The sequence below is a fragment of the Passer montanus genome, unplaced genomic scaffold, assembly GCF_014805655.1.
Source record: "Passer montanus isolate IOZ18808 unplaced genomic scaffold, ASM1480565v1 scaffold2, whole genome shotgun sequence".
In the NCBI taxonomy this organism is placed as follows: Eukaryota; Metazoa; Chordata; class Aves; order Passeriformes; family Passeridae; genus Passer; species Passer montanus.
Genome location: NW_024366591.1, coordinates 29,185,520 through 29,207,820, shown reverse-complemented (window position 1 = coordinate 29,207,820; position 22,301 = coordinate 29,185,520). Strand labels below are relative to the sequence as shown.

The 22,301-nt window shown below is 41.6% G+C and overlaps 1 protein-coding gene and 3 non-coding genes across 4 annotated transcripts; all 4 read right to left on the bottom strand.

Annotated features, from left to right (window-relative positions):
* WDR43 (WD repeat domain 43) lies at positions 1-22,269 on the bottom strand. The gene is made up of 18 exons (XM_039707374.1): positions 21,991-22,269; positions 17,577-17,711; positions 14,509-14,630; positions 13,210-13,330; positions 11,945-12,084; positions 11,361-11,463; positions 10,132-10,196; positions 9,472-9,643; positions 8,886-8,972; positions 7,024-7,155; positions 6,439-6,576; positions 5,541-5,627; positions 4,292-4,323; positions 3,410-3,473; positions 2,422-2,535; positions 1,932-2,001; positions 1,257-1,312; positions 1-1,163 (listed from the first exon to the last, which is right to left on the bottom strand). The coding sequence occupies exons 1-18, from the start codon at positions 22,237-22,239 to the stop codon at positions 1,044-1,046; spliced, it is 2,007 nt and encodes a 668-aa protein (XP_039563308.1). The 5' UTR covers positions 22,240-22,269; the 3' UTR covers positions 1-1,043.
* On the bottom strand, positions 8,043-8,119 carry LOC120501508. Its single transcript, XR_005627319.1, has one exon. It is a non-coding gene; the product is annotated as a small nucleolar RNA SNORD53/SNORD92 (small nucleolar RNA).
* LOC120501510 lies at positions 11,760-11,843 on the bottom strand. Its single transcript, XR_005627321.1, has one exon. It is a non-coding gene; the product is annotated as a small nucleolar RNA SNORD53/SNORD92 (small nucleolar RNA).
* Positions 14,040-14,117, bottom strand: LOC120501509. Its single transcript, XR_005627320.1, has one exon. It is a non-coding gene; the product is annotated as a small nucleolar RNA SNORD53/SNORD92 (small nucleolar RNA).
* Positions 22,270-22,301: the final 32 nt, after the last annotated feature.

Sequence of the window (22,301 nt, the reverse complement as noted above, 5' to 3'; positions counted from 1 at the left end):
TTTGGTAAAAGAGATGTATATTTATTCACTTTACAAAGAGGGTGGTATTTAGTTGCAACAGCTCCATTTATAGACAAATATATTATTGTACATTATAGTGGTGAATGGCTCAAACCTTTACCTTGTTTTGCTCTTAAAAACGTGTTTGCACCACTTCAGCTTCCGTTAGCTGAGCAAATAGCTGTCCTTGTTCTGCCACTGAGAGATTAAAAATCCGTAAGAAAGGTATAGCTCTGTGCTATGTATTCACAAGCATTCACCTTCTCCTTTCCCTGTCTCACTGCCCTCTCCCCACCCAACTCAACATGGTCTGGCCTCTGGGTTAGCATTAAACTTATATACAGCCTCCATTAAAACAAAATTAGGAGCCAGTGATAGTTCTGATGTCCTTTTAAAGCACAAGAAAAGTCATTGATTTATACATATAAAAGTATTGAGTTCAAATTTGTTAAAAAAAAGGAAGGATCCATTTTTAAGTCAAGTTGGCATTTACATATTGCCAAAGTATGGCTAAGCCAATGAAAGGGGGGAAGAAAAGAATTTCAGGACAGAATTTAAATATTACAAAAATATCCTTTTTTTTCTTTTTTCAGTTTCCTTTTTTTAAAAAAAAAATCAGAAGGATGCCCACTTGCTATTGCTAACTGAAGCATGGAAAGAAGGTATAGACCAGTTGTCTTTGATCCTTGAATATCTGAAACAAATTCAATGTAAAGCTGAACCAAGTTTCCCACACAAACAGCGGTGGCAGATTTATTTCACTTGAGATACAAATGCATGTCCACATGACAGGCATAATCTGACCAGGAGGTGGAGGAAATGTTTCTCTAAGTAAGCGCAGGGAAGGAGGAGGGCGAGAGAAGGCTGGCACGGTTAAACATTCTGGATTCAGAAATGCAGTGCCCCACAGGTGTCTCTGCACACAGGCTGTGCATGCTCTGCACTCCTGATATGCAAATACAGCATCTTTCAGCAACAGAATCCAGAATCAAAGAGCTTGGTGGCCCACTTGTTCAAACCGCTAAAATTACTCTTTTGTGCTGTTACTCTTCTTCACTTTCATTTTCTGGTTCCAAATCAGAATCACCATTGATTTCCTTTTCAACAGTCATGTCTTGTTCATCAGATTGCTCCTCTTTTTCTTCATCTTCATCCCAGTTTTCCTGGGGGAAAAATAAAACAGAAATGTTTGAACCTTTGTCAGTCACACAATTTCTGCTACAAGCAAATGGAAGAAGATGTCCAACTCCACTTACGTCAGAGTCTTTATCTGCAATCATCTCATCATCTGAGCCTTCCTCCTCTGAGGAGTCTGCAAAAAGAAAGCAATCTCTCAGTCTGGGGAACAGGCTTTAAAATGGCATTGTACAAACAAAGTCCAGTCCCACATGCTGCCAGGTCTTCAGTCTGTGCTATTTCCATACCAAAACTGATTCTACCTGGAGATGAGGTAGCCAACATCAGTTAAGACCAGGTCACTTCCATTACCAGTACACAGGTGAAGATGCAGTAGGAAAAAAGCCAAACTGGAAGTATGCACTCACACACATGGACATCTATGATGTCCCTACACTGATGTCCTGCTGACTCAATCACAGCAGTGCCTTCACTGTAGCTACCTTAACACAAGGGCAGGTAACACCAGAAATTTTAGGTTACCAGCTAAGTTAAAGGAAGCATGCCAAATTTCCAATTCACTGATTTCTTCATTTGTGAAGCAAGGCTGGGAGGGAATTAAAGCAGAGAAAAGGAAGACAAGGAAGGACTAACTAACTATATGATGTCTGCATCATTAGCCACTGGTTTTCCTGCCATGGACCTCTCACAAAACCCCTCTATCTGCAGTCTGCACAGGTGCATGATGAACAGTCATCAAGTGTAGGCTTCATGTGAATTCAGGAGATGAGCCACATTTAGCATACAACACTTACCATCCTCATAGACCAGCTTTGCAGTCTGATTAACCTCAGGTACCTCCTGAACTGTTTGTGATGCTGCAACCTAAATGGAATTTGCAGATTAGCCTTAAATTAAATAATGTATTTCAACCTTAAAAGACAACAAAACTCCTAACAATGTAAATGAAATCTACATTAAGGGTAGAACACATTAATTCACTTAACAGCCAAAAAAGTTCAAATGACAAAGTAAAATCAGAGAGGCACCTGCTCCAAAGTGGCCCAGTGCCTCCTATTTACTCCTCTTTAAAATTCTATGGGTGAGCAGACACATCTGACAGGACAAAACAGTTCCAGTGAGCAGGGACTGACAGGACAGTAAATTAATGGCCTGCTCTGACCATTACCAGCATCACTGAACAGCAGCTACATTAAAGTGCCTAGGACATATCACATCAGATGCAATCCCAACAGGAAGTCAAACACACCCCTGCACATCCCGTGTTATGTAGTTGAAGCTCACCTGGGTGACAAGAATGAAGAGTCTTCCATGCAGACGGGAAAGCTTTTGCAAAGTTTTTACTCTGCTCTCCATCAACTGGTATAACATTCCCAGCTGAGGAATAAGGTCTGGCAACTAGGGAGAAGAGACGGATTGAAAAAAAAAATGAAGCTGTTAACAAACACATCCTGAATGTTTTGGTTTTTTTTTTAAACTACTTTTGCATGTTTGGAACAAGCAACACTTGCTTGTTCTAGACAGAAGGGAGAGCTGAGGAACACCTGCAGCCTAATCAATTAACACTTAGCCATGTTTAGGAGTATCATCTACTTTTAAAGCATGGCAGTTCTTAGCCTCCTTTTCCTTTCCAGTCTCTGCCACACGCAGGGGCGAAGCACCGTTCAGAAAGCTGTGAACATACACCGGTGTCTGAATGCAGCCTCAGCAACGCTGCAAGTTCTGCTGCTCAGCAGTGCTACAACAAACAGCAGAAAGGACTGACACTGCCCCAACATCTTTTTCTTAACCCAGCAAGAGTGCTGTGTCCATCACTTGTAAGGCAAGGCTGGACTTCAATCCACAAGCTCCAGCATTACTTCCTACCCTGCCAGCTTTGGCACACCCTTATCCTATAAATCTGGCCATGCCCAAGACAACCTCAATATGAGCATTACAAGAACAAAGAAAACTTAGTTCTGTAAGATCTAGTGACACAGACTAGATTACTCTTTGGCAACAATTTTGTTCCCTCTCACAGGTGTGACATAACTTATCTTAGTTTGACTTTGGGATGGCTATAATTATGTCAGGAATGACTGAGACAAACTATTTATCAGCAATGTGCAGTAGGTTCAGCAGAAGTGGTGTAAGCATAGCTCTCTATGCATTGATTTGGGCGCTGCCATATGCAGAGAGCAGGAGACAGTTTCTTGAAGAAAGAAAATACGTTTATTTGAGCATTTAGATGTAATTTTACTTAAGTGCGTTGGCATGAATGAAAAATACTTACTGTGGAAAGGTAAGATGCATGTAGGGTAAAAACAGACTTCAGCCATCGAACCATTAGTGAGGCACTGGAAAAGAGAAATAAATTATATCCAAGAGATACTGCCTGAGAGACACCCATTGCACATTCTAAATGCTAAATAGTTCTATATAAAGTTCCTCTTTAATTAGAGAGCAAGATAAATGCTCTCTGTAGATGGAAATGTAAAGTTTGGCTATCCTCATGAGGTATGCAAGTTATTTGTTAGGAAAGGAACAGGCATTTCAGTGAGGGACTAAACTAGGGAAGCTCAGGGGTCTGTGCATCTGAAATCTTTTATGGATGGTCTCAATGAATAAAAGATCAAAGCATGCTACTTTCTTCTCCACCTACAATGAGGAATTTATATTTAGAAAAAATGAACTCAAACCCAAACCGACCTAACCCCCACAACTCGGCACAGCCCATCTCAACAAAGCTGTCCTTATGGCTACATGACAAGATAGAGGGGGAGAAGCTGGTTATGTCACTAAACACCACATTAAGAGATGTCTAAATACATTTGATAATTAAACAAGCTCTAAACCTGAAAGTTATTTTATTTATTGTTCAGGTCTGTAATGTAAACATTTGGGGCCTTCAGTTACATTCTCAGGGTTACACGCTCATTTCAGGTATCCTTTTCCCTTCTGAATTTCACTTCAGCCACCCTGACCAAGCCTGACATCTCGTGTTGTGTGCTTTAAGTTCCTCTTTTCACCTCCAACAAGGTGACTTTTTACCTCCAGATGCTGCAGTTTAATTGCAGTTACTATGAAAATCTATCACACACGTGGTAGGAGAGACCACAGCACACTGATGTGAGAAGTTTTAGGTGAATTGAACTGTAGCTGAGCTGTCTCTTACCTGTATGGGTTGCCTTGCAATCTCTTTGTAAGCTAAAAGGACAAAAACACCCAGTCAGCAATAAGCAACAAACTTGATGAGTTTCATTTGACAGCTCCAATACTGAAGCAGAAACTTCTCCAGGAATTTGAGGTTTGCTAGGATTAACCACTGCCAGGCTCCAGAAAATTGCACTGCTGGCTCTACCACCCTCTACAAGCTGGTAGCTTGCAGAAGCTGGGTTTTGGTATTACAAGAAAGCTGGAACTTTTAACATACCAAATACCCACTGAAGCTTAAACCTGGCAGGAATAAGTGGGAGAAAACCTCTTACTTTTTATCTCTGTTCATCTGCTTAGTAGAGCAGTTGTTACAGGGCAGAAAAGTTAGGGAAACAAGTGAATAAAGTATCAAGTAATGGCCATTTCACACAACAATCTCAAACTTGGGAGAAGACAGTTACACAAAGGTCTGACCATCCACTGAGATTATAGAGTTTAACACTTGCATTTAGATGCCCTGACAAAGGTCCCAGGAAAAAAACACAGCATGTCATTAACACAAGCCTAAGGAGGTGCTGTAAGACCAAACATTCAGCACCAGGCCATCTGCATAATTCAGTTAAGATCTGTACCATTACAAAAAATGTAATCTTATTTGTGGTCAGCACATTTAAATAGAAATTAAAAAACAAATTGAACCATTAACTTATGCAACAGAACATCATTCACATAACAAGAGCTACTAACAAATGTTTGGTTAAAAAACATAATGTCCAGTCAAGGCTAATCATTAAAGTACTTCTGTCCAAATAAAGAGTTTATTTAATATCACTGAATAAGCAGTGATAAAAGCCCTTTTAAAATTACTACTAAGTGATGTTCAAAGTTTAAGTACAGCAAAATGGACTTTCTGAGTCCAAATTATTGTCCATGTTAGTAGTTGAAAAGAAGATGTAATGGTGATTGTTTGCTGTGGACTAAACAAGCTTTTGGTTAATCTCTTCCCTTTCTTTTCCCACATAATCATTTAAGATAGTAATACACAATCAAATGCTCTGACAGTAAGCTTTGACAGTGACACTTGGTCCTTTGGTTAAGCTTCAGCCAGAAAAGATAAAAAGAGTATCAGGATAAATTAAGAAATATTTCAGTCCTCTTACAACACCAAACCAATTTCAAAAATAAAGAGACATATCCTGGATTTTAGTAGCTAGAAGGCAAATCACATGTGGCTTGTATGACAGTAGAAGAAGTGCAGGCTCTCTTACCTCATGCAGCAGTGGAATGACAGCATGTATAGGCATTCTGGCTACTGTATTCTTTACTATATTTTCTTTCCTTGTGTTAAGCACTTTCTGTTAAAATGAAAAAAAAATATGATCAGAGTAATTCAGCTTTAATATGTGCATGGGCAACCAGCAAAATCAAAAATTCCTGCCTATATCTCTCTTCCTGCTCCACTACTTTTGTGTGCTGAGGATAATGAGCAAAAGATCTGCTATGAAAAGGAGTTTCATTTTCCAAGTCATGTACAATTAACAAAGGAAAGGCACTCGATAAACCCATCAAAAACAATCTAGCATTGCCTCTAGTTCACCTGCCCCATGTTAAAAATTATGCATTACAGGCACATGAAAATCTCCCTTAATATTTTCTGACTTCCAAAAATAAATGCCTTTCACCAGCATCTGTGACAAAAAAATTTTATTCAGCATCAAATTCTTAACAGTTCCCCACCCCAGTACTGTTATGTCCAAATGCAAAGATAAGCTTTTCAAGTGACACTTGAAAATTCATTTCATTTTTCAAACAGTACCTGCTTGAAAAATGTACCGTCAGGAGACCAAGCACAGATTATGCTCCAGCCCAAGCTAAAGGGAACATGGCTGCATTAGTAGCACCACTTGTAAAACATCTGAACTGTGACATAACAAATTTATCATAAACAAAGTGCTTCAAAGGTCAGGGACTGACTCAGAAAGCAAGGCAAGTAACAACAGAAAATAACACCAATTCATAATAGCACTGCCTTGAGCAGCAAATCAGCAGAAGCACCTGGGAGAAACAGCAGGTTTTGAACTGTTCAGCCTTCCCGGCTTTCAGGGAGGCTTCCCACCAGTCCCACTGAACACATTCAACAGCACACACTGAGCTTGCAAGACTTACATTTAAGATTTCTGCATCATTGCTTTCCAAGCCCTGAACCAGCAGCACAGCAAAGCTGTCTGTTTGGGGAAGGCCACCAGGAGTTTTGACTTTGCTCACATCAATATCCAATGCCCCAAGGCGCTCCTCGATGCTCTCCTGCAGAGGGGAAATAAGGCAGTGCTGTGTCAGAGTGCTTTCTCACAACTATCACCTGAAAGCAAAGTACCTTAGTGCATCCTCACTAGATCTGCTGGAGAAGAACACAAATTTTGTGTATTCTTGTAAATGCACTGATAGAAGATAGCATGGGAAAACAAAAGCAGAGGAAGTTTTGGCTGAAAAGCACTAATCTGTCTCGGCATAGGCAGCAACAAGTGTGTTACAAAGTTCTGCAACAACCTGGCAAAACCACAGGCAAGGCACAGAGGGCTTGAATGAAAAAAATGTTTTGAGCAGGGAGAAGTCTCAGACAGAAAGGTGGTAACATTAACCTTTCTTCCACAGCAAACAAAGCAAATCCAAGTTCATCTAAAGAAAGTATAACGATAATTTATGATTCTAGTTTCTCCAATCTTGCAGAGTTTGAATTAAGAAGCTTTTTACCTCTGACTCTCCTGGTTTCCTCTTGTTTTTCTTTTTCTCCTTTCCCAAGGCTGGAGTTTTGACACCTGTACTATGTCCTGGAATGCCAGGTACTAGAACTTTGGCGTCCGAGTTCACAACAGGTGTCTTTACCTAGCACACAGAGAGAACCACATTTGCACCAATTGCTAGTATCTTGAGCTTTCTTCCCATTTAAAATATGGATTTTATTCTGTGACTCTCACACATATGGTAAAACGAGACAACACAACCCATTTTCTTGACATAAATATTAGGCAAATCCAACATATTTAAGAGAATTAATAACCTCAAGAAACACAGTTAGTTTTCATAATTAACTAAAGCAATGGTCTCCTTGGAATTACCTGTGAACCACTTTTCTTAAAACTGTAACATTCACAGAACTGTTTGTATCAAAGCAAATACTTGGATGTTTTGCTGGCAATAGATAACCTGTGATAACATTCAGCTCCATAAAACCACATGCAGATTAATTCAGCATCCACTTGAATGCAATAACTGACCAAGAAAAGCAACACAACGTAACAGCAAACGGTAGTCCCTATTCCCTTCAATCCCAACTCTTCTCTTCTAGGGATTGCTCAAACACAGAACTCAGTTGTCTGAATTAGGCTGTGACCACGGTGACTAAAAAGACACCTTAGGTTATACCAGACAAGCTAAGGTACCATCTTCAATGAACACAAAGGAGATGGAATTTTGTATTTAACAACCAAAAGCTCCCCTGACTCACAGAGAATGTAAGGCAGTATGCCACTTCCAGAATATCAAAAATGCATTTTCTGCTACTTCCAGAACACTTCTTTAAAACACAGCACTTCTACCAGGCCTTTTTTTTTGACATGATAAAAGCATAATCTACTACACAGAGCAAAGCAACTTCCAATTTCCAAAAAGCTGATTTTCTGCATCAAGAATGCTATCATAGAACATGAGTGTTGATAAAATACTATTCCCTTAGCTCACCACACTCATCACTGACCTTCTCCCCACACGGCATGCTCAGACAGCCAAGAGATGCGTCTTCACTGGAATTCAGCAAGAAGCGAAACCAAGATGGGTATCATCACTGCATGCCACAGAGGCCCTGCACCTGTCCTGCAGTTCAGCCCTGCCACCCACCAGCTCCAGGACTGAGCAATCAGCACAAAACCCTGCCTGGCTGATGGAGCACCAGATCCAGTAGATAACTGAAGGGTCAGAAAAACAGCACTGTCTGCTCACTTCGCTGATATCCCAAGAACTTCAAATCTTCAAGGCCTTGAATAAGCACAATGATTAAGAACTTTAAAGTTTGTCTCTAAACACCCAAGGGATCCTGCATGGAAGAACACAGTGCCAAGTGGCCTCAGTGGACACTGCTGCCATGCAAGTGCCAAACTCACATTCCCAGGTCCCTGTGACCAGGAACACATGAAGGCCACACCAAGAAAGAGCAAAAAGAACTTGCCAGTTAAGGGTCCACTACATTTTATTTAGACTCTAAAACAAAGTCATATCAAACCACCAGGGTCAAAGAGGTTGTACAAAACAACAGACTCCAAGGGAAGGACTGATCTTAGGCAGAAAAACCCCACCAATCAACCCTGTCTCTCAAGCAGATCTGCTGAGTTACAAGAGGGCCATCGTGTGCTCTCGCACATGCCAGGATACACAGGAGCCATGAAGATCTCTTTGCCCACAGTTGCCTGAGTGCTATGGACATCAATAGCTACTGCTGCAGTTCTGAACAGGTCCATCCAGAAATCCAATCTCATTTCGAGAGAGCAGTGAATATTACCTACTTTGTTTCTGAAGTAAAACATGAGAAACAACAAAACCACGTGTCATGCAAAGCTTACCTTTGTTACAGCAGCATCTGTTCTAAGTGACAACACTTTCTGGACATCCCGTACCAAACATATGTGGGATTCACTGGTGTTCAAAGACTAGGAGGACAGGAACAAAACCAGTTAATATATCTGACATTCACACCTGTGATTCATTAAACTACTGAAAGATGAGAACAAATTCCAATGGTATAAATTAAAATTAATGTTTTCACTCTAGAATAGCAGCTCCTTTGCATATCTGCCTTTTGTTACCATATCTCTATACTCTCCAAGGACACTTACACAGGTAAACTGGAACTGTATTAAAATCAATTTCAATGGCCTAACTCAGCAAGAGCTGAAATGGCAAGAAACAGTCAGCAATGGCACCAACCTGTACTCCACCTGAAAAAATGGAAGAATACAAACCTCCTTTCCAAACAGCTTGGGGGCAATGGTCACAGCTCCCAAAACAAGAGCAAGGAATATGTTTTGTATTATTCTATCATTTCAAAACAGTAAAAATAAAAATACAAAACCCAAAAATTTCTCCAACTGGAAGCAGCATGCAGTCCATATTACAGAATGCAAACCCTCTCTGTTAAGTTTTACATACCACTTTCTCTATGACAGGCTGTAAGGCATTTCCATACACCAGCAGCAGAGACTGTTTGTCTGTGCAAAATGCAGCTGCTAGAATAGGGACTGGTTTTGGTGTGGAGTCCTCATCATTCCCAGGTGTTGCTATCTGAACAGTACAGTTTGATGTTAAGGGCTTTTTGCAGTAACTGGAAAAAAAAAAGAAATAAAAAATTTTCAAGCTGTTTAGCTTGAACACTTCAATATCTTGCACGTCTAAGCATCTTTCATTAGCAGGTCCTCAGCAAACTCAGCCATTTTACACCTTTTGAAGATGGCTAAGATGAGGCACAGACACACAAAATCTGGGTTAAAGCCACACATAATACCAAAGTGCAACACAGTCTCCAACAAGTGAGTTATTCAAAAACGTGTCCAGTAACCCAAGACAAAGAAACAGCTGGAACCTGAAACCTGGTTCACGAGCATTTACAAGAGCTTAAAGACAGCAGCACAATAAACCCAACAAGTGAGTTATTCAAAAACGTGTTCAGTAACCCAAGACAAAGAAGCAGCTGGAACCTGGTTCACGAGCATTTACAAGAGCTTAAAGACAGCAGCACAATAAAACTGAGCTTTGCCTTGCAGTAACCCCAGACCTTTCCCCAAGAGACCCTCCAGATGAATCCTAACTTACCCATTCAAGATATGTTCAAATAAATGCAACTGCCCATCTCTGCACACAACTGCTAACTTCACAGGCTGAAAGAAGGCACAATAAGAGTTTCATTAGATCAAAGGAAAACCCTCCTGTAAGTTCAGGTCATCAAGAGACACCCTCCTGGAAGTTCAGGACATCAAGAGACAGCTGTATGGCTACAATTTGAACTTTTTCAGTATTTAATAACATTACACTAAATCTGAAAAGAAGATCAAAGATATAATCACTCAGGAACAATCAGTAGAAGTTGTTAGAAGATTAATAAAATAACTCACAACTGTACTCTATCACTGGTAATCTACACTGAGTTAAACAGTTTGCACAGTAGCAGACACATGTCTAGAGGCACAGCTCTGCAAAGGCACTGACTCTGAATATGCTTAGAGGAAAGGAACTGAGATGACTCCTCTGGGAAACTAAACAACAGGGGTGCATTACTGAATACTCTCCAATACATGCAGGAAGAGCGAACTGGAAATATCAGAAAAATATAGCATGAAATACTGCTCTGAGAAATGGAATTTAAAGGCAGCAGGAGAAAAACATTTTAAATAATTATGGGAACAGTTTGTGAACGTGTTTCACATCCACACATTTTTCAAAAAGCAACCACTTTGAAAGACTTAGGTGCTGTTAAAACTGAGAGACTTGGCAAATGTACACTGCCACTTTAACTCACTCGCATTTTTCAAAAAGCAACTACTTTGAAAGACTTGTGCTGTTAAAACTGAGAGACTTGGCAAATGTACACTGCCACTTTAACTCACTCAAGGCTAGTCAATTCCAAATGCAGTTACACTGCCAAAAACACTTGAAATCAGAAAAAAAACCAGGACCATACCCAAACCAGAATTTTAGAAATTATTTCTTTTGTGCTTTTCTTTGCTGCCAAGTTCTAACAACCATTTTAATTACTAACTTGTTCTAAATAGGAAGCAACGGACATTTCCATCATGAACAAAATTTCTGAAAAAAAACCAATGAATTTGCACTTAGTATCTTTGAAAACGAGCATTTCAAACTACCAGCTTTGTAAATGCACCTGTAATAAATATTCTTAGACCCATGAATTGGCATTTGGATCTCATCTCTGCATAACAGAACCCAAAAATAAACCAAGCCTCTTTCTTTACTCCCTTAAAAGGAAACTGATGTGGTAAGTGGAAATTGTTGGAATATATTTGTTTACAAACTATTGCTCCTACCTCTTCTTTGACTTCTGATACAGTCAGGTCCACAAAAGTTGGTTCATCTGTTACTGTGAAAGACATCACAGCATTCTTTTCTTTCCTATCTGACCTGATCTGCCTGGAAGACACAAAAAGCACATGTTATTTACCACAGCACAAACAGCATTCTCTGCAGCATTACAAAGCCTATAAATCACTAGTAAATGTGGTGGTATCTCCTATATCCAAAAGCACCACGCTGACATTTCAGTGTTCAGCTTACAAAACATTCTAATTTCTAAGAGCAAAGTAACTCCTAAGAGAAAACTGAGCAAGAAAACTTTGCATAAACCTTACAAGAAGTGCAAAGAACAAGGAAGTTTATTACACAGTATGTTCTGGCACACACTAATGATACAAATGGCAACTGGAAGCATGCTCAGACACAGCCAAGGAAAATCTCGTCTTCACTCAACAATCAGTGAGTCGAAACCACCAATAAAGAGATCATCACTGCATTTTTCCAGAGTGCCCCTTCTGCTTTACCTTGTTTAATCACAATCACTTGATGGCTCTATGCTCAAAACTCATGAGTCACAAATTATGAAAAGCTTACATACCACACACTCAATAATCTGTCGTGTATAGCTCCAGACAAGAAATAGAGTCCTGTAATTCCATCAAAGGGTTTACTGTCATTTGTAGGTTTCACTGTGGTAAACATTAATGATGACACTGATGTAGCATGGCCTGTGAAATGCTAAGAGAAAAAACAGGATCTTTCCATGATTGTCGTAAGCAGTCATATGGCAAAAATCAAAACATTAGTTAACAGACAGTAGGAAAAATTCAAGCGTTACTAAGTCAACAAGGACAGCTCAGTGGTTTTTACCAGTGATCAGTTTCCTTGCATTTTTCTATGTCAAGGAAGCTTTTTCTGACCTGCCACATATTTATCAACATTTTAAATGGGGAATCAAAGGCAAATTCAATGGGATTAAATCCATGCAAAAGAAATTACATCCACCTGTACTGCTGTCACAAAGCACTCCCCTCGGCCCCCCCAGCTTCAACCTTTCCAATGGAACTAGAATCAACTTCATTCTCAACTTAAACAATGGACACACGTGTGCTGACACTAAGTTTGAGCAACACACCACCCCCAAGGGCCCCCCAAAAATTGGTTCTTCAATCTACTTTTGCAAATAGTGGTTTTGGTCACTACAGAATGCAGACATACATGGTAGCTGCCATGTGCCAGCAAGCCCAAAGTAACAGCACATGTGTACACACTCACCTGACAGGAGATTCAGAGACTATCCCTGTCCTGTCTGCTAGCAGGCAAGAGAACACGGCAGCATTCACGGATCAGCTAAAGCATGGCCATTTGCTCAATGTCTGAGCCCTGCTCAGGGAACAATAAGGAGTTGCTCCTATGCCTTCCAACTGTTTCAACAGCAAAACTGATAACGCCATCAGTTACATGAAGTTTAGCAAGGAAACTCGAAGGCTTTGTGGAGGGACTCATGTTAAAACCCATGCCAGCAGTAACTGATACGGTGGTGAACAAAGTTCTCCTGACAGAAGGGTATCAGACAGGGACCCAGTTAAAAAGAACAGCATCCATCTTTCTCCTACAGCCTTGAGAGAGGATGCTGGCAGCATGCTCAGAAACAAAAATTTAATGTCCTCATTCAGTTCTCAGCAAGTGGAAACAATAGTTTAGGGTACCATCACAGCAAAAATGTCCAGCAGTCCCAAAACTGCTAATTGTATCCTCACACACAGTGAAATGTTTTAGATGTCTGACCAGAAAACACTAGGGAGGTAGTGTCACCAATCAAGACGGGCATTTCTTTGCATCTAGTTTAACAGAGGTACTTACTCTGTAGACTTCTTTGGTCTCCAAGTCCCACAGTTTTATAGTTCTACCAGCTGACAGCAGCATTTTTCCATCTGGACTGATGCATAGACAGGTGACACTGCTATTGTCGCCTTTCCACTTACTAGAATTTGGATGGAGTTTTTGTACACAAGGAGAAAGATGGAGAAACAGAAAAAACAGTATTCATTAGGATAATCTCAAAACCACCATGATGGAAAATTTAAGGTAAAATTTAAAAAACAGTGATGTAAGTAGTCAAGAAGTCAAACCTCATCTGCTTCTGCACTTTGCCTTGAAATTAGTTAACAAAAAACCCACAACTCAAAACCATGAAATTATTCAATACTGACTTCTTTCTAAATACTTGCTTATTCTGTTCTGAATACTCTCAAGGTTTTCTACTTCTGAAATTAGGGCAAGAAGAACCATACCATTTTCATGACTTCTCTATTCACCAACCTGTTCAAAAAAAATGTTCTCAACACTAAGATTCAGAGTTTCAAAGCCTATTCAGTTACTGGCCCTCCTTCCAAGTCTCCGAAGTCACTGACAATAATAAACTTCACTTTAATGGTCTATAGTTCAAAGCACTACTTAAAAATAAAAATTAAAAAAAAAAACAGAAACAACATCAAGAGAAGGATCAATGTGCCATCAGTAGGCTTTTACTGAAGAAAGGTAACCAGGATTGTTAATAGAAATCATGGTTTCTTCTTTAAAGTTTAAGAACAATTTTACTTTATACAGAAGAAAATAACTCCCTACACCAGACATTTTGTTACTCTGAACTAAGCTCCATTTTGCTCAACAGTACTTTTAACAGTAGCAGCCTGCTCAGACAGCCAAGTGGAAGTGTCTCCACTGCACATCAGCAGCAAGCGAAACCAAGTGGGTTATCATCACAGCAAGGCCCTTTGAGCAAAGCTGGGTGCATGCAGCAGGTTCTACTGGAATGAGATCTTCCAGTATCTACTCAAGGATTTTTTTCTAGAATTTAGATTTTTCAGCATTTAGTAGGACTTTTAGTCTTTCAGTCTCACTAAAAGTTAGCATGGAGGGATCCAAACCCCTCTCAGAATGGTTTCATCTAGCTTTCCCAATACACAGAAGAAGATGCCTATGACAACTGTGCTTTCATTCCCTAATAAAACCACTCCTGATTTGAGAAAAATAACAGTCAACAGTCACTTTGTGGGCATGAAGCCTAGAAAGTAGAGTGCAGCATTTCCAAAACCTGCAAGGGAGAAAACACACAAACGCAAGTGTAAAAGAATTCAAGTGAAAAGCAGCACTACTCACCACTTTACTTTGCAGGTCTGTGTGTTCCATTCCACAATGTGTTTGTCATCTGAACAGCTATACAAGCAGGAGCTGTCTTGATGCCATCTCACACAGTTTACTCTACTGTCATGACCACCATCCTACAAAAGATAACATAGGGTCAACTCACTGGAGTAGTCCTGACAACTGAGTCTTTCCCACACCAACAATGTGAACAAGGTGCTCTTTCGAGATCTAAATTCCAATCACTGGCATCTTAAGGTGTGTGTGTGGTTTCAAAGAACATACTTGACAGGTATATAAATTAAAGATATTTCACATTTTGGTACATACACGTAAGTATTTTGGCCTGGCTTATACAGCCTAGAGAAGAGATGTTGTTTACAGTTTCCTCACACGGGGAAGCGGAGGGGCAGGCACTGATCACTTCTCTCTGGTGGACAGTAACAGAACCAAAGGGAATGGCAAGAAGCTGTGTTGAGAGGAAGGGAGTTAGGGTGGACATTATGAAAAAGTTCTTCACCCACAGGGCACAGGCTCCCCAAGGAAGTGGTCACAGCCCCACGCCTGCCAGAGTTCAAGAAGCATTTGGACCATGCCCTCAGGCACACACTGTGACTCCCAGAGCTGTCCTGTGTAGGGCCATGTAGAAGCCCAGAACAGTCCAATGTGAATGTCCCAAACACTGACAGCCAGCCAGGGAACCAAACAAGGACTGTTGGCAAGATCACACTGTAGGAAAGAACAGGGCATGGCTGGAGGAGGGGGCCATGCAGAAGTAGGGCAGCACTTTCCTGGTCCAGCCTTGTTCCGGCTCCTGATGATCAGCACAGCAGAAACACAGGAAAGACTCCAGAAGTGGGCCTGGACTGTTGACAAAAGATCCCCCCAGCAGGGGCGGATCAAGAACACCAAAGACCCCCCCCACAGCCCTCCAGCCCTTTTCCAGAAAAGTCTAGAGCAAACTGCACATGGTAGTGAATTTGCATAGAATGTGAGAAACTGCTCCAGGGTGGGCAGCACTTGTCTATAAAAAAAATGTTGAGCAATGGATGCCCCAGGACGCTGGACACCTCATCAGCTGGTTCGATGCTGGAGCCAGGACTGGTGACTTTTCTCTCTCTCTTCTCTTTTGCCCCTACCCCTTATTCAAAATCAACTGCTGTGCATTTATATTAGAAGACACCAATTTCCATGCCAAGTGTACAATTTACTGATACAACTTTAGATTTTGTAGAGCCTCTGCCTTTTGTCATTCCTTTTGGACCACAAGCACCTACACACACCTATATGCTCTCTTCAGTTTCAGGGTGGGATGCTGCTGGACAGACCAATTTTGTTGATCCCTTCAAAAAAAAAAAAAGTCTTGCCTGCTGTTTTTATACACAGAGCCAGACAAGGCTAACTGTATGAAATCTGCTCAGAGGAAAGAATAACCACAGGTGTCTTGCTGAAGTCATCTCTGTGCCTCCTTCCTTAAGGGCACTCAGAGGTGAGTAGCCTTCCCTTTGTATTAGCATTCAGGAGCACACTATCACCAGACCAGAAGACCCCTTAAGCAGTATCACTACTCTTAACAACCAAAATCTCTGCAGCTCCAAATATAATCCTGAATTATTTATGAAAATATTTAATGGAGTCCATTTCACTATTTGGATTGTAACAACCTGCTCAAATTACTCCCAAAGGTATTAATGCAAATGAGCTTTGAACAAGACAAACTACACTGCAGCAAAATATTCTGTTCAGTAAAGAGAGCGAAAAGTAACATCTCTTATTTTAACAGGAATAATCTTTTCATTCAACCTATATGTAAAAAGCAAAGTACTCATAAAACCTGCTGTCTTCTGTGGAAAAGGAGTGTTTTTAAACAAACTACAGCTACACTTTTCAAACATAGTTTTTCCATATAATGAAGTTGATACTCATTAGTTACTGTCACTTGCCTGCACCATAATTCTCAGAGATTACTGCTTTCTCTAAATTCATGTATGTTTATCACCCTACCTACAACTTTGAGTTTAGAAGCAAAAGTATACCCAAGTATCTCAAAAGTATCGCAGAGCCATTCATATGGATTTATTTTGCTTATTATGTAACCCACGACTAAAATGGAGGCGCTTGGGAGTTTGGAAAGGCAAAATTGAAGTTACTGTGTATCATTCAAAAAAGATCATGCGCTGAGAGAGCTCAAGACTTTCCATAAGCGTGGAAAACCAGAGTACCGGGAATATTTTTCTGTCTTCTCTGGGGTGCCCTGACCCCCAGGGCAGCACTGACTTTGACCCTCATTCATGGAGAAAGTTTCCTACACTTCAAGATAGACTAGAATCCACAAAAGTGTGAAATAAATTATAGAGAGCAGTGTAGGTGTTTCACTTGGTGAGAAAATCAGGTTTGGGGATTTTTAGTATGTTGTGGATGGAAGCAAGATGGAGGGCACAGGGTGTTGTCCCGGGTTTCTTCTTCATCCTTCTTTTTCCTTCTTCACCATGGGTTTGGGTGGCATTTTGTAACTGGGCAGAAAAGTCTGCATTGTGGGCTTCCAGGGATCAGTTATTGGGTTAAAAGGGAAAATAATCCAGGTGTCAGCTCTTAATTGGAGAGTTTAGTCTTAAAAGACCTTGTAACAAGAGAGCGTTGGCCATTTTGTGCCTTTTAATGAAAAGCTGCTGAACTCAGGGTTGTGAGACTGTTTCACTGATAAGAAATAATAAACATCTGAGTCTGAACATGAACTACTGTTTCAAGCACCTTCACTGCAGACCCAGAGAAACCAACAACTGGCACACCCCAGCACATAAGGGAGGTGAATTTACAGAAGAGTCCACCAGCGTGACACCTTCCCAAGCGCTGATGAGTTCTCTGCCCTTCCCTCCCACAATGCCATGCAGGAACCGAGGGTATGACAGCCCCACCAAGGATTTAACTCTCCTGTGAGGAATTTCATCATTACTGTTATTTTTAATGGAAAGCAGCAAATCCATGGACAGTGTTAAGATACTGCACTAACTTAGAAACCCAGATTTTTTGGCCTAAACTGACTGAAGTGTTTGGTAGCATGTGATGAAGAGTGCATTACTTACTAGCTTGCTCTGTAATTCTCCTTTTACTGTGCTGTACAACAAAATGCTACCAACTGCTGTACCAATAGCCAGGATATCTAACTGCTTGTCCACTTCTCCAACTTCAGACTTCCGTTTTTTCCTCTGGGGGCCATCCTGGAAAACCAAAAGAGAGAAACTGTGAAATAGATCAGTCTGAGTGGCTAATCTCAGTGTTAAAGCAGAGGGAAGAAAAACCTTAAGAAGTTTGAGATCCAGACAGCCAGCACAAACACCACTAAGACAGAAAATGAACACTGAAGTGTACACAACCCTAGAAACCCATCTTGTACTCCACGAAAAAGGGTAACAAACTTCTATGAGTCACTTGCAAACACCTGGTATAGGTCATTTTGCTACCACCCCAACCACATGCACGTGGGAAAAAAACCCACATTTTAGTTTTTTACAAATTTCCTGTCCCAGAGGCAGAAGTAAAGATTAACTCGTTCAGACTACTACATCCATAAAATGGAAAAACTTGGTCATGATCAATTTATTTTTTCTCAAAAAGTAATGAAAATAGTCTTGCAAATCTGAAGCATTCATAATGCTTCTCAAAAATGAAGTGCTAACCCATTCCACAGAGGGAAGGACTGGGATTCAAAGCAAAGTGCTCTGCCCAAGTCCTGCTGTCTGCACCAGAGGTCCTCAGATGATCAGGCAATTCATAACTCTTCACACTCTTGCTCTGCAAGTGCTTATCAGCCACCTCAAGGAGGGATTTCACTTTGTCTGTCTTAACCAAAAATTTGAGAATGCAGATCACTGGGAAGGAAAGAAGGAATAAAACTGGTTCTTAAAATGTGAAACTAAAATAAAGAGGGCAGAAGAAGTCATCATATTCATTCTCACTGTGTAATCACTAATTGCACACACACAAATAAAAAAAAGAAAATTTAAAAAATGTTCAAGGACATGAAAAGAAAAAAAAATCACTAATGATTAGTTTTTTAATTGGACCTTGGTAAGTCTCCTTATATTTGTTACATCACAGCAAAGCATTCTCTCCAATTAAAAAATTTCACACATGGTAATGCTTCCTCTACACAACAGAGCTATCCTCACTGACAAGCAGCCTGAAGAAGCCCAAGGAGATAAAATGTGAGCAACCAGCTCTGTTCGAGTTCCATGTGGTGTAGCTAATCTGTTTTACAACAGACATGACACAGTGAAGACAAATAATTTCTACTCAGGTCCAGAAATATGACAATCAGGATGCAGTAATTTCCACCACAAGTAAGATATTGAAGTTTGATAGTGAAGAATAAATATTTTGGTTCTTTGAAGCAGGATCTTCTATTCCTTCTGTATTTAACAGAGCTAACACCTTCTGCAAAGAAAAGTGTTTTGGTTTAGGCCAAAAAATACAAAATTGCTGCAAAGGTAACTTTTACATCAAAAGCAGGCTATTGAGAAAAGAGATTACAATTAGGGGGTTTTGCAAGTATTTATTTAGGCTTTATCTTCTTAAAGAAATGTATTTATAAAATATTAAAAAACAGATGTTGAGAAACTAATGACAATTAATTGAAACTGCAGTCTGACATGCAAAGACAAAGGCCACTGAGCAGAGATCCAAGTACAATTCCTGTGTTTTCTGGTACTTTTTGATCTTTTTAAGTAGTTCTACCAATTACCCCACACACCCCTACTGCAAAGCAAAACCAAACTTAATAACAGACATTATTCTCTTGCCCTGAATAAATCTTTCAACTAATTTTTTTTTCAACCTCCATTTCAGTTGGCTATAGCAAATTTCCTTGGAACAACTCAAAGGCACAAGAGAATTCCCACAAGTACAGAGTTATTTCCAGGGTCAGGAGAAAGCAAAAGGGCAGTGAAGGTTTCTCCAGTTTTTTTTTCCACATGCATTTCTTTACTGATCACCCCTTATCAGCAATATGAGGGGAGCACTTTGTCAGAAAGTTCTGCATGAAGAAATGCCAGTGGAAAATTCAGACACCTGTTAACATTTGATATGATTTGAAAAAAAAATTAAGAACTTTAAAAAAAAATCAAACTTCCCCACCCTGCATTAAATTAGTACACAGAGCAAATGATAATTGCACTTAACATCCATGTGGGTGTCACTTGTGGATCAGGGTCTTAAACAGAAGAGCACCCTGTTGTTATGGGCAGGACAAATATCAGCTTCCTTGTACTCTGATTTCTTTTTCAGATTTATGGAAACTCAAGCTTATTTAGAAATCCTTCAACTTTGCCTGAAAAAGCACAAAGTTTTAATTAGTGGAGATGGTTAAAAGAAGTCACTTGTAAAGGAATTGTGCACACATTTTTCAGTAATGTTCTTTCTTGACTTGATAAGCCACTGAGACTTCCTAAACAGAAATCTGCTGCTCACATGTGAAATAAAGCACTTAGAACACTGAAATGGGGATAAATCTAAAGGTCTTGACACTTGACAATGACAGAGCAGTTGCAGCTTGTCAGGAAGAAAGTGAAAGAAGGTGTTTTGAATACTGGAGGTGCACTCTTGCACAAGACACCCCACGGAGCAGGAGGTGATGAATGCTGCACACAGGAAGCACTGGAAGCACGTGGGGCAGGGAGCATCCCAGCAAAGCCACCCCTGCATCAGCAATTCCAGAGGCTGCAGTTCAGAACGTGAGTTCTAATATTCCCCTGCACCACATGGCCTCCATTAACATGGCAGCAGTCCAAAACACACTGAGTTTAAGTGCAATTTGGCCAAACACCATCTATAGCTATCTACTGGCAGAGCTCTACCCCGACCACCTGAAACTAGTGTTTTTGGCATAACTATCCCAGTTTTAGTTCTAAAACTCAGTCTAAGGAAAAAAACCCCAATGACTTTTAAAGGTTTTATTGCACAATTATTGTAAGAAACAGTATGTTTCCCAGGTCCACTTTAAAATGGACTAGCTTTCGAGCAGGGGACAGGATTCCAACTACTGGAATAGCCAGAAAGCACTGAGAGGTGGCTAAGGTTGCTTTCATATAACCTTAAACCGGGTTAAATTCAAAGACCTGTGGGGCTTAGGAGAGTATCTCTAGAAAAGGTTATTTAAAAAAAGTTTTAAAAGCCCCTCAGAAACATCCTGTGCTTGACTTATGGCACCACAGCAGCACACTGTGTCTAGTTGAGTTTCACTTAATACAGGACATTTTAACAGCACTCTCATATGCCAGTTTCAGGGCACCTAAGAGCAATGAACCTATACAGCTTTGCAACTAATGAATGGATCGTTTTTACTTGAAAGTTCCATGAAAAAGGAACAGGTTCAGGCCACATAAAACTAACTCTCTCCGCTTCATTCTTCAAATGTCCTGGGAGTTTTCAAAGTTCAGGGACTAAGCTGCTCAACTGAGTAAAACAATATTGCCCTCCTCTGGGTTGATAATCTGTGTTTTAAGCATTTTGAAACAGCCTGAACAGCATTTTAAATACTGAATGCTGTTCATTTCAAATGTTGAATTGCTGACACACTAAAACACACTTTAGAAAAAACCACCCCTTACTTATTATAATGGGGGTGATTTCACATACTTTATGCAGGTTTTGCATTCTTTTTTCCTCAGGAAATTGTATATTCCAGCTAAAGAATTACTTCAACATAAAACAGACCAAAAGGTACCCCAGTACATACTCCAGATATTTTCAGGTTCAGTGTTCACCTGAGGTGATGCTAACTAAAACTTGATCCAAGGTGGAGAGGATCCAAGCACTCCTGATGCATGGTGTGAATAAAACTACTGAACACCTTCTTGTAGGATTCCTGGACTCAGGAAGATGAATCACAGAGAGTGTAGCAGCTCGCACGGGAGTACTTCCAAAGGTAAGGAAGCGTGGAGAGATCCTGCCTTTAGCGGAGAGGGAACTAAGGGGGTGCACAGCAGCTGACCTGCTCTGCAGCATTACGGCAAGACGTGCCATCAATTAACATACCTCACTCCATCAAGGAAGGCTTCTTCCACGCAGATAACACGAGAGACAAATGGTTTCCAACAGTCAGCGCTTCTGCCGAATTTTTGCTTTAAAAACCCACAGAACTAATCCCCCCCCCCACCGACACGTGAAATTCACCTCGAGCAGCGCAATCCCGGGAGGGGGAGCGGCTCCCCCCGCGCCCCCCCACCCAGGAGGAGACACACGTGGCCATCCCCGGGACCGCGGGGGGACGCGGGGCGGGACGCTGCCCGAACCCCGCGGGGCTCTCGGGACCCTCGCCCCGCTCGCCGCGGCCCCGCTGCCCGGCCCGCCCGGCCACATGGCGCCGGGAGGGCGGGGTGAAGCCGAGCGGGCCGCGGCCACGCGTCAGACCCGCTCGGCTTCGCCGCCATCCCCACCGCGCTCCTCACGCGCGGCCCCCGCCCGCCCTCAGCCTCCCCCCCGCTCGCTCCCCTCACGCACCTTGCTGGGGGGCTGCCGCGCACCCGCCGCCGGGGCCCAGGCCAGGCAGGTACAGGCGGCGCTGAGGTGGGCGGAGGGCACGTACTCGTGCTGCAGGCGGCTGCCGGCCGTGTCCCACACGCGCAGCCGCCCATCGGGCCCGGCCGAGGCGAACAGGCGGCACCCGCGGGGCGAGAAGGCGCACGGAGGGGCCGCCATGGCGCGCGCGCTCCCCTCGCCTTCTGCCCGGCCCGCCCCGCAGCGGCGCATGCACCGCCGCCCCGCGTGCTCGCCCCGCGCGCCTGCGCCGCACGCCCCGATGACGCCGTACG

Coding starts and splice junctions, on each gene's coding strand:
- WDR43 (XM_039707374.1), bottom strand. CDS start 22,239: ATGCGCCGCTGCGGGGCGGGCCGGGCAGAAGGCGAGGGGAGCGCGCGC. Junction 10,197..11,360: donor TATCAGAAGTCAAAGAAGAG/GTAGGAGCAATA, acceptor GCCTTCTTTCAG/CCTGTGAAGTTAGCAGTTGT. Junction 7,156..8,885: donor CAGATGCTGCTGTAACAAAG/GTAAGCTTTGCA, acceptor TCTGTGTGCTAG/GTAAAGACACCTGTTGTGAA.